General features: G+C 37.2%; 1 protein-coding gene across 2 annotated transcripts in view; it reads right to left on the bottom strand.

Moving 5' to 3' along the window:
- Positions 1 to 12,507, bottom strand: part of Usp16-45 (ubiquitin specific protease 16/45) — a 43,807-nt gene that overhangs the window by 14,768 nt on the left and 16,532 nt on the right. For both annotated transcript variants that reach the window (XM_071598231.1, XM_071598232.1), the window contains exons 9-11: positions 12,212 to 12,448; positions 10,519 to 10,702; positions 5,528 to 6,736 (exon numbers count right to left, since the gene is read on the bottom strand). In XM_071598231.1, the coding sequence (XP_071454332.1) occupies positions 5,528 to 6,736; positions 10,519 to 10,702; positions 12,212 to 12,448 (1,630 nt within the window). The remainder of the gene's footprint in view (positions 1 to 5,527; positions 6,737 to 10,518; positions 10,703 to 12,211; positions 12,449 to 12,507) is intronic.

Here is a 12,507-nt window from a genome sequence, read left to right as displayed (position 1 = left end):
GCTGTAACAGCAATGACAACTATCATCGTTACAATTCAATGACTGCTGCAAACCTGCACTGAAATCACATCAGAAACAGGAACACCTAAAAATATAGGCTGTATGCTCTAGAGAAGGTTACCGGTTGAAATAAAAACTATAAACAATGTCTGCATTATAATAGCACCTTAATCAATTTTAAAAAAGAAATATTTCCTACTCAGTTGATGAAATCATACAACAATGATTGCACATGTATTGAAATATATTTTCTTTATGTAATTTAGTAACTAATTGCTGAACTAATGTTTATTTTCAGGAAACCCCTGCACAAATTGAAAATCCACCTGTAATGGGTTGAATGCTAAACATATCAACTCTACTACCGTAAGTTCTGTAGCTTGGTTCTCTCTTGAATTCCCATCACTTTCAATCAGACTTTACTGGTGTTGGGATATGTGGATGGTTTGAAAAGCTTCCAACCTAGCAAATGAGACATTTTTTCTTCACACTTACTTCTATTTGTCACCATAGTCGCTTTTTGAGTTTATAGACTTCTTAACTATTTTAATCCTTCCAAATAGTATTTGATATCTTTCTCCCCAAAATAGACATTTAGGTAGGTGATAACCTCCTTGTCCGATGAAAATCTGCCCTCCAAGCAAAAATTTAAGGTTAAGAATCAGAAGAAAGTCACTAGGGGGATACCTGGTGAATCTGGTGAGTGCTAAGCCAATTTGAATTTGAAGTGCAATTTGTGGATTTTAGCCGTGACGACCACCAAAGTGCGAACAGGTACGCTGTCCTGATGGATAAGCACCTTCTTCTTCTTAAATGTCATCATTCTTTTATTTCTGCCGTCAGCTCATTAGGTAATGATTTGTAATATTCTTATCATTATTGTTTTACCATTTGAAGTTAATTGATGAACACCATTCTATGGCTATCCCAATAAACAGTCACCATCACCTTCCCAGCTGATGGAACCATCCTTGCCTCTTTTGGAGAAGGTTCACCCATTGCAGTCCACCCTTTTGACTGTTCTTTCCTCTCAGGACTGCGGTGGTGGATCCAAGTTTCATCAACAGTTATGAATCAATGTTACACACGCTTACTTTATCGGTCAATATATGACAAATGCATTCTTTCATTAACCCCAAAGCCTCTGCTATCTCTCTAACCTTTATTCAACGGTTGTCCAGCATCAGTTGGTGAACTTTTTCAATTTTATCAGTGGTTGTCACAGGTTTTGGCCATCTCAAGCACTCATAATCAGGCAAGCTGGTGCAGCCATGTTTAAATTCAGCTGCACAAAACTTCAAGTCCATAAATGATGCTACAGAGCCCCTGTACAGAGCATTAAACTAATATCTGATTTTCATGTGTAATGACTTTCAAACACAAATATTCAATAACCGCTCATTATTTTCCATTTTCACAAAACGCATCATAACCATTCACTCAAATGACGGTCGAACAACTTCTAAGTGTCTAAAACTGCTCAACTTTCGGCGAGTACCTTTCAATGCATGCACAAAGATTCCCAAACTTCTGTTGAAGAGTCCTGCCATCTTCATGTCAAGGTCAAAAAGTATTCAGACCACTCACATGTGTTAATGTAACTTCACTTTCCAAGTAGTTTCATTACAGGAACATTGCAACTTTTTCTTGATTTAGTATTGCAAGTCAGTTCATCCAATGTGAGCAACTGGAAATAATTCAGTTCCCATGATGCTGAAAATGTTTGCTGACACACCACTGAATTTCGGTCCACTGGTAGGCCCCCTAAAATGTTGCCACCGTGACGCATGAGGAACATCAGGAATACCAACAAATCTTGGGGACTACTGAAATGTTCCTTCTCCTATCCCAAGCTGGAATTACCTACAAGCCAAAAAATTCTAAGCAATATCTTCATTCACAGTGTTAAATGACTTTTATGCTCAGGAGGAAATACATGTAATGACAACCCCAAACAGAATATCCTAATTGAGTCAGGATGCTTTATTTTATTGATAACAATTTAGAGCATATTAAATATCATATCAAATAACAGTAACCAGCATGCAAATATTGATGCGACCATTTTAATTAAATTTTCCTTAGGCTCTTTGAGGGTTTTATATCATCATTACATACTCATTTCAAAGTTGAAAAAGCATGTCAGGCGTATTTTGAATCTTTTAAAATTGGCTTCATATAATTCGCAAGCATGGTTCCCATAACCAGGGTTACCACCATGATAATGTTTAGTTTTGACATAAACCCTGCATGAATTGATTGAAATCTTGCCAATTAGATTTCTAAGGATGATGTAATAACTAAATATGATTGTTCTTACAGAAAATTTAACCACACAATTCAAACAAATACAGAGAAAAAGCCTCATTTACAGCATTCTCGAAACTAGGTAACAGAAACACAGTGCTGGTTGCAAACGAGTTTTGCACAATCAGCACACGATTTTCTAGTCTTCCTCTTCATGTTGATACCTTGATTGTATTACATGCTACAGATAAATGCTGGTGTAAGGTATCCTACCAGTGGAATCCTCAAGAACAGCAAGGGTCACAGAAGCATCTAAAGTACCAAATTGCTTACCAAAAGGTCTTTAGTTGCAATTTTTATGTCATAGTGTTGCATAACTTGAAGATGCTCCCGTTGCACTTTGATCACTGAAGTTAAATGTTCCTGACTCAGAAGAAACAAGTACATTCAGCATTAATTTGCCGTATTTTGAGAGTTTTGCTCTTCTTAACATAAATTACAAATGGCACAAAAACTCCAAGACACATCACGTTAAAACAGATTGTTAGCAGTCATCTATTTGCATAATGTTTTCTGGAGTAACAGCCAAACATTTGATCCATCAAATCAACACCTACTTAGCATTTGTTGCAACACAAAATCATCTCCGGTTTTCTCTTTCCATCACTACCTACTGCTGCATCCAAGTGCTAACATAATTACAACTTCGGTCTTTTTTGGCACAACAGAGCACATTGTCACTCGATCATCCAATCAAAATATCATACGGTATCACTCCCACTCTTATTGGCAGCCATTTCTTCTGGAATATATGGCTTCTTTCATTTCAACCAGCTAACAATAGCCTTATTCCCAGTCAAAAATTGTTTTGAGAGAGGGAATGTTATGAAAAGATTATCCACACAAATGTTTCTTCCACTGCCATTGCTGAGTACTGCAAGTTCCTTCACAATTCTCCTTGAGGCTTTCCTCGAGCTTTGTTCAATTTTCAAGAACAATTTGAACTCATTAGAGGATAGGAAATTTCAACCTCACAAATCCACAAAATTATTATTCCAATATTCAAGAGTTTCGTTGGAATTTGTTTGATTGTAAAATTTTTACACCCCAAATGACATTTAAATACCTTCAAAATGTTTTATCTATTCAGAAAGCGTACAATTATGTGCTCTACATACATGTTGTATCTTCCCTATCAATTTTGTAAGTACAACTCCAGTTCAGCATCACTCAATCTACAAAAAAATACACAAACATGTCATGAAATGCTATACAAACAATTCTTTTCGTGACGACTGTGTTCCGAATACTACTTTTAATTTTTTTCTTTCAAGCTCTGATCTCAATAACTCGGCAATTAAATCTCTCCATACAATTATTAGCACAGCTTGGACTATTCCTGTGATTCTATCGTAGACACGTAGCCATGGTCGATCCATCCCCTCCACATTTCGCCCATCTAGGGTCTGCCACACCTCAAATTTGATCCAGTGTGGTGTGAATGTGCTTACATTCCAGAACTCAAGATTCCACTTGAATTTGAGAGGCAAAATGGCCCAGGGTGGAATAGAAACAGCTTGAGCACTGAAATTTGCTCAGGAAGTGTTAAGTACAACATAATGGTAGTCTTTGACTGAGATTAAGTCAAACATATGAAATAAAATTCTTAGTGGTACCCGGGTTATGGAACAACTTGGGAAATTCCGTTCTTGGCAATGGAGTGTAGGGAGAATAAAGGAATAATGTCAGATAGTTGTAATTTTGGATACCAAATTACAATGATTCCTTGGCTGTTGAAAAAATATTGAAAATATAATAATATGAATCATTGTTTATTTTCATTTGGCACTGAAGACTGAATTTTTTCCGAATCAATGACACTGGAATCAACAATCAAAATGTGAGAATCAATTAATAACTACAGGAATTCGGGTCGGGGCCATTTTGGAATCGACCCACACGATATCATAACGGACATGTCTGTGGATTGTTAGGTAGGACTCGGGGAGCTCATTGGAAACAAATCCCTACCATGTATTATCTGCACTATTCCAGGAATTTAGGATAAGGAGCACATTAAAAAGTAGACCATTACTTACATTTTTCATTGCCATTGTCACACAAATAGTTATTCCAAAATATAAGTTATACTAATATGAAAATTATATTTTCAAAAATATATTAATTTAAGAGACTGAAAATTCCAAAATATAAGTAATACTAATATGACAATAAGACTTCCAAAAAGATATTAATTTAAGAGACTGAAAGATACAAGCTATGACAAATAGAGGCATTATTATGCTACTTTTCAATCTACATGAAAGGAAATCATAACTGAACATTTCCATTAAAAGAGACTTTTACAGCTCTTTTAATTTCCTTTCCTTCAGGCTTATGTAAAAGAAACATGCATGACACAGGAGGCTAAATAGTTTAATGTTTTCAAATCATAATTTCATTGGAATATATTTATCTAATGTAGTTTTTTTGCAACCATTATAGGGCATGTTAAAAATATATATTAATCACTTTAGTACACCCTTTCTTGAAACTGGAATACATTAAGGAAACATGACTATGGACCTCATGTTTGACTGATATTAGCAAGATAAATGCATACCATTTTTATTGTGAAATCTTCAAGTCAGGGGATTATATTTTCTTGCATAGGCACAAAAGTTTTCCTCAAAATTCCAAATGCATGCATAATAGAAGGTATCTCATAGCAATGAGCAGTTTCTGAACACTTGGTGGCATTGCAATTTGAAAAGTAAAAAAACAGGTACTGATCCATTAATAGCAATGACATACAGAGCAGCAATGCTTCCTTTAAATCCTTTAGCTTCTGCGCTTTGAAATTATTTCTTAATTCTTCTCCAATACAGTGCCAAGAAACTTTCATACTTACTTTGATTATTGCCATTTAGTGTAACAGTTAATGCATTTCCCAATAAAGCAATGGTGTACATAATCAACTTTGAAAATTGAATTTAATAAGAATTTCCACTCCAATAACACCTCGCAATAGAGCAAGAGACGAACTCATTGCTATCTGCAGCGTAAACACGAGTGACAAATGCACACGCCATTTATATTTATTGCGTATAATGAAAATTAATTAATAATAATTATTTAATTAGTAATTAATTTTCACCAATATACTCATTAGAAGTAAATGGTTTAAATAAATATTTGCATCCAACCACTATATCTAAGACTTCGAAGAGGAGACTAACCATGCACAATGTATTACTCTAATGCAAGAAAAAAACCTTACTTGGTTCTTTGCCTCCTGTCCGCCGGGTACAGTGCTCACAACCTATTCTATTTTTCCCGCTCAGTAACTCTTCATTAAAAAATTGCCGAAGGCAATGCTCCAGACTATTTTCCACACTCTCCAGTTCAGATGGTGGAGCAAGAGTTGTCCCCCAAACACCTCCCTTCCCATCTGCTGGTTCCGTTATACTCGAAAATCTGTCAGTTAGAGCGCCATTCCCCGTCTCCCCTTCCAGTAGCTCACCATCACTTTTTTCGGACCCCTCAACTTCTTCAACCAGCACATTCAACAGCTCATCCGAAATCACTTCCTCTTCTGCATTGCAAGACAGAGGTAAGTGGTTAACATCAGGGGTCAGGTCGTCATCAACCCTTTCTTTGTCATCCTTCTCTGGATTCTGAGACACACTAAAGGAACTGGCTTGAATGGCTGGTGAACACCTGCCAGAGAAGTTCTCATAAAGCATGCACAAGGAAGACACACACTGTGCATCATCCTTGAGACTATTATCACCCCCAGGGAACTCAAATGCCTCAGGAGGAGGAATATCACCCGAATCTGGCTCCGGACTCATGATGATAGCTTTCTCCAGCTTCTGGACTAACGTTTCATAGTGCAGGGTGACCGAAATGTTTCCCTTCTTCTCCTCCTCATCCTCCTCCCAGTCTGCCTGCTCGATGCTGCTTGCTGTTGACCCACGACCACCATCACATGAACCAAAATCTTCATTTAGGGATCGTTCTGAACTACCAGACACACCTGCCACAGTGGAATTCTCCACAATGCAGCACCCATAATTGACAGCAGAACATTCAGGACCAACACCGTAACTGACGGCAGAAACCTCAGGACTAATGCCATAACTGACAGCAGAAAGTTCAGGGCTAACATCATGATCGGCGACACTAAACTCTGGGCTACAATTGCCATCACATATTTTTTTTTCACATCCTATAACATTTTGTCCCCCTGCTTGTCCAAGTTGCCCATCCTGATTTGAGTCAAAGAGCATTAAAGCATATGGGTACAGTTCCTTAACCTCACTTGTTCCATCTTTGTTCACCCGGCTGATTGGAAGATCACCATCGTGATTCCTGAGTGTATCAGCCGATTTGGCTACGGGAGTCGCCACAGTCTTGAGTCTGTCGTCTTGCGAGATGGAAGCAGTATTCTCTGCATCCGTATTGTCCTCGACATCAGCTTCACTCTCTTTAAAAAGAAAATTATTGACTGTATTAGTGCACTCAATAATTTAAACTGGCAAACATCATGCTCAATGTTGGAATGAAATGGAGACATATTCTAACTCAGGCATAGCTGGAAGTGGCTCTACAAAGCATATGAGACCATAATTTTGGCTAAATGCACACAAATACAACATATGCTTTGAAATTACTTAATTGAGAAATGGCAAACAAAAGGGTTTTTCAACACAATACGATATCCATACACATAATTTATAAAAAATACAAATAAGCAAGTAACTGTCATCAATTAGACAAATCAACATTCTACCGACTTATTAATATGGTGGACATGAAACAGAATCTTATGCATTTTCAATTCTTTATCGCAGTTATGATAATTTCACCTCACTAAGATGCAATGAGATGTAATGACCCACTGCATTGAAAAAAGGCCAACATGAAGCCAATATTAAATGAGAGAAAGGTTTCCTGGTAGAACATATGTTTAACCTTGTGCAATGAACAATTTAACAACTCTGGACAAGCAACAAAAGTTCATTAAAAACCCACACCTACCTCAATAAAAATAAAATTCTGATGGTCTCACCCACGCAAAAACCCAGTGAAGTCTATTTTTACAAATAAACAAAAGATTAATTCAGCAAGTTTCCAGCTGAAATTTCTTGGAAGTCCTACCTAAAAGTGAATTTATCATGGAAAAAAGCTGGGCTGATCTGGCTGAAACCATAGTCCTGTTCCTTCAACAGATGCTACTCGCTTAAAATAAATTGGATACATACCAGTGGTGCCTTCTCTCTGACCTTGAACTGTCTTTTCAAATCACTCCTGCAAGACTTAATACTGGAGATCCACAACACATTATCATATAACTTTCAACATTTTTAAGCAAAATGATGAATTATTGTGCCAGCATGTATGTGATAAACCAAAAATAATATTCCTTTCTTACTTTTGTACTTTAGATGCATTGTTTTGTATCGCTTATTTAAATCATTCTCATATCTTTGCAATTGACATTGATTATTACTCTCTGATATACGAGGGTCATCCGGAAAGTAGTACCCGTTCGTGAAATAAAGACACAAAAGTAAATATTAACAAACATAAAAAATTTTATTTGAAAGAGGATACTTTAAACTACTTCTCAACATAATCTCCAAGCAAATTAAGGCATTTGTCATAACGTGTGACAAGTTTCTGTATTCCTGCTGCATACGTCCTTCGCCGCCAGCTCATTGAGATACGCGAGGGACCCATCTTGCACAAATTTTTGCATAATGCAGATGGTGTTTAACAATTTCATGAACAATTGTTCGAGAAACATTGGGAAAATGCTCACAGATGTCATCAATTGTGACGCGCCGATCGTTCCTCACGAATTCGTCAACTGAGCTCACCAGTTGGTCTGTAATGACAGACGGTCTCCCCGAACGCTCATCGTCGTGTGTGTTCCCCCTCCCCATGTTGAAGTTGCGACACCACCGCCGAACAGACGACTCGTCCATTACATTGTCTCCATACACCTCCTTTAATTGGCGATGAATATCACATGGGCGAACGTTTCTTGCATTGAGGAATTTAATCACTGCCCTCACTTCACAACTGGCGGCGTTCTCAATTTTTTTAAACATTGTAAACAATCACAGAAACAACACAGGCAATGCTAGCGTCACGCAACTTGGCTCAGAGAAGGCAGACAAGCCACTGAAGCTATCTGACCTCGTCCAGCGGCTACTCGCGTCGTCAGCACTTCATGCGGCACGAACGAGTACTACTTTCCGGATGACCCTCGTACAAGTATACTCATATATATATTTTGAAACTTTTTCTTTTGCGTGCCATGTACTTTTTGTTTCAGTAAAAGGAGTCATACTAAAGCACATTTGGCTCTGCCACTTACAGTCATATCTTATAGTGCAATCCGTAATGTACGCAGTGTCCTGTACAGTGACCTATGCTCATGATTCACAACTTAATCTCTAGAGAAAACAAAGACAAAGTGGGTAAGCCAATGACATTCTAAGCCACTTTGAAACATCTTGATGAAACAGTGCAAACACAATTTGGAGTTGGGATTACCTATACACTAACAGGTAACAAGTTAGAAAAACAACACAATAAGATACATCATGATTTTAGAGTATTTTGTTCATGTTTTGATTAAAAAATCTGACATCTTCTTTTCCGTCTAGCATCACAGTAATCCATATTCACATGGGTCGTAAAATAAATACAAATTGGACAGTCCAAGAGATGGCACTCATTGTATCAGAAAAGTTTGGCTTTTAGTAAGCATCACCAGACCGCAATTAAATTTTCAGCTACATCCATGACTTTGTTTCATTTTCATGGTCGAGTGAGGCAACTAACTTTTGTTTCTTTAAAAAAGTGAATCTTGTGGAGTGATTAAACACTTTTATTTAAAAGGCTTCACACCAAAAGAGATCAAAGCTGAGTTGGATGGGGTTTGTGGCACATCTACTCGTGTTAGCCACTATTTACAATTGGGCAAACGAATTTAAACATGGTCATGCATCCAAAAATGATTAACATGGTTCGGAATCGACTGATTGACTGGAAGTCACTTTCTCTGAAATGATTGAAAAAATCCACAATGTGGTTTTTAATGATTCACAAATGAAATTTCACAACACTGTGTAAGCCACGGACATACCACTAAGTACAGAATTTTGATTTTTGCATGAGAAATTGGGTGTGAAAAAATTTTGGCAGGATGGGTGCCACGTTTGCCCTTGGTGTAGAATAAACCCAATCACGTGCTTGATTTAGCAGCTGATTTGGAACTTTTCCATCGTAATCCTTAAGAGTTTCCGCGTCAATACATAAATGTGGACAATTCATGGACAATACCACACACCAGAGACAAAGGATGTCTGGAAAATGGGTTTCTAAAGGCGATTCAGCCCTTCGGCTGTGGAGTCATGTAAGGTTACAAAAAATTTCAATCCAAGCAGGAATGACATATAAATATTACACAATGTTCCCGTTAAAACTAAAAGCCCCTAAAGCTACATCGAACGTCAATCCCCACACAACACCATCAGAAAAACATAGGACTCATGATTTATCGAGTTAACAGATATTCAACGGTAGCCCATTGGTTTTTGGTGGCTTTCCTAATTCATTTTGAATTATATGAGCTAAGAGGTGATCACAATATGCACCAATTTATTAGGAAGGCCTTCTCATGGAACAATGAATATCACCAACTCCACTTTCTAATAATTCTACATCATTTTTTCTTCAGACATGAATAAGATCATTCTTTGAAAAATATTGTTAAGGTCAACTAATTCCTCTTCATGCAATATATACTTATCTATCCCTACAAAACTTTGCAAGTGACTGCAATGAAAGAGAATCAGGAATAATTCACATTCCAAGCAAAAAAAATCAAATTACTTACAGTTGGTAATAAAATACCAAAACTTAAACATTTCTCTGGGGAATTTCACCCAAATTTTATACCTATCCAGTATGCATTAACAGTACTACATATAAATATCATTATCTTTCAGTTCTTTCTGAAACTTGAAAAAGAGAAAATCTCAATAGAAAAACGGGGTTACAGCATAATGAGTGCAAAATACAAATTAATGCATCAAATGCAAATGGTGATCAATATAAAGTTTCCCAAAGCATTTCCACATCACATGAGCAAAGGTTGCCCCATAACAATTCTGAGGATTAAAAGAGGCCAGTACCACGGAAGAAGGCCTTCTTTTGATTTAAGCAGCATCAACCCCTCCCAATTCCAATTACCTGTTCCGCTTTCCATCGAGGAGTAACTGTGCTTGTGCCCAGTTTGCGCCGGGGGTGCTTCAGCATTCAATCTTACCACCCTTAGCTTTTTTCTTGACCTTCTTGCCATTTTCCGCTCCTTCTTTTGCTGATATTTGGATATTCTCACCTCATTAGTAAGTGGTGCCTTTTCAATTCCCCTCATCTGAATGTTAAGTGAAATAGGAAATGACATGCTTTAGAGCCAAAATTTTTAATTTCAAACACTAAATGTCAACACAGACCACTCAAGGCTAATAACACATCCTAATACGCATTGCTTTGATTAACAATGAGTGCAGTTCCAATGATTTATTTAGCAGGCCTTGGTGATAGCCAGCAAGGCAATTCAGAGGTCACCTGCCTAGGTCCTCTAACTACGGCTTTGATACTTAGGATTGCCCTCATTACTTTATGTAAAGGTCATGTAAGCTGTTTTTGGATTAGCATGCAAATAGAAACATTTTTGTGAAGACGATATTTAAAAAGCCAATGTAGGCATGAATGTATCGTCTGGTACAGGTTTTCTTTTGCCTCCATGTCCCTTGGAATAATTTTACAGCAATTTTTTTACTAATTATGTTCAGTAAAAATGTTCATGTTTTCATAAGCATGCTTCAAAGTTCACATGTATCAGACAACACTAAAATTTTCTATGCAAGCATAGAATTGAGTAATGGTAGATTGATGCGAAGACATTGATGCGAAGAGAAAAGAATGAGATTAGTTGGTAGGGAGAAATTTGAAAGAAGGGAAAAAAATATCTAATTTTGAGATTTAGATAATATTTACCTACGTGAAAAAACTATACGTAAAAATGATTATAATATTAAGGATGAAAATATTACTGTACTGTCATGCAACATATTTTAATGTATAACTGGGATAGTCTGGGGATAAAGTCAAGTTTTGTAGCTGAAGTGAAAATATTTCATTAAATCTTGATGAAATCTGTAAATAAAAAACCTACAAAAACCAAGATTTTAAGCCCAGGCTAATTTTCCCACGCAAACTTGTGTCCTTAGGCAACTTTGTCCCAAAATATTACAGCACAAAAATTGGCAGCAAATCTATCCCTTTTTTTATAAAGACATGAAAGAGAAACTTTTCTACTTCAAAGGGTTCAAAAGTTGCAACAGCCAACGGAGAATGTCAGCAATGAATTTATTTCTACACCTCCTAAGTCTATAGTGGGGGCAGGAGGGGGGGGGTAGGCAGTGGGAGTTCCCAAAGGTGGGAACTTTTGGGACAGAGGTTAAGAAAAACAGGACATGTTCACATGGGAGCATGCTTAAAGAGATTTCCAATTATTGTCATACACTTAAACTGTAGAGCTGTCAATAAAAATTATTTGATGCATTAAATCAAGTTTTTCCACCCAATACCATCACCCTACTGCATGAGTCTACATTGATTTGTGGTTAGGTGACTATAGGTTTCTTTCTTTGATGCCCACACCTATGATAGGAGTATTGAGCAATTAACTGAGCCAAGTTGAATTCATCATGAATTCACTGTAGTTTGCAAATGGGAATGAAAGCATGTAGACCTGTGTCAAGCAGCACAAGGGAAAGAATGGACACCCAAAGAGAATATATTAAGCAAATTCACAAGTTGGCACCAACAAAAGCAGTTATCTTCGGAATAAATGTTATACAAATAAGAGTAACATTACCTTCTCAGATTCCACAGGAAGGCTAATATCCATGAAGGATTCAAAGGTAGCAGTGACTGAACTGCAATCAAGACATTTCAAGATGCTAACCAATGAACCCCCGAATATCTGCTCGACCACAAGGTTGTACTGAGTAGCCTGGTTTTTGTATGCTATGAGATATTCTATCTCCAGGGGCAGCACTTCTTTTAAGGAAGGGCGTATATTCATAGCACGCAAGATGCCACCCTGGTATCTCTGACGGAGGGAAGGAAGAGAGGCATCAGAGATGAGGCACAGCTAACATTTTGTAATTA

The sequence above is a fragment of the Hetaerina americana genome, unplaced genomic scaffold (genome assembly GCF_022747635.1).
Source record: "Hetaerina americana unplaced genomic scaffold, ioHetAmer1.1.p SCAF_90, whole genome shotgun sequence".
Lineage (NCBI taxonomy): Eukaryota > Metazoa > Arthropoda > Insecta > Odonata > Calopterygidae > Hetaerina > Hetaerina americana.
Note: the sequence above shows the minus strand (reverse complement) of the source record. Positions and strands in the feature narration are given on the sequence as shown.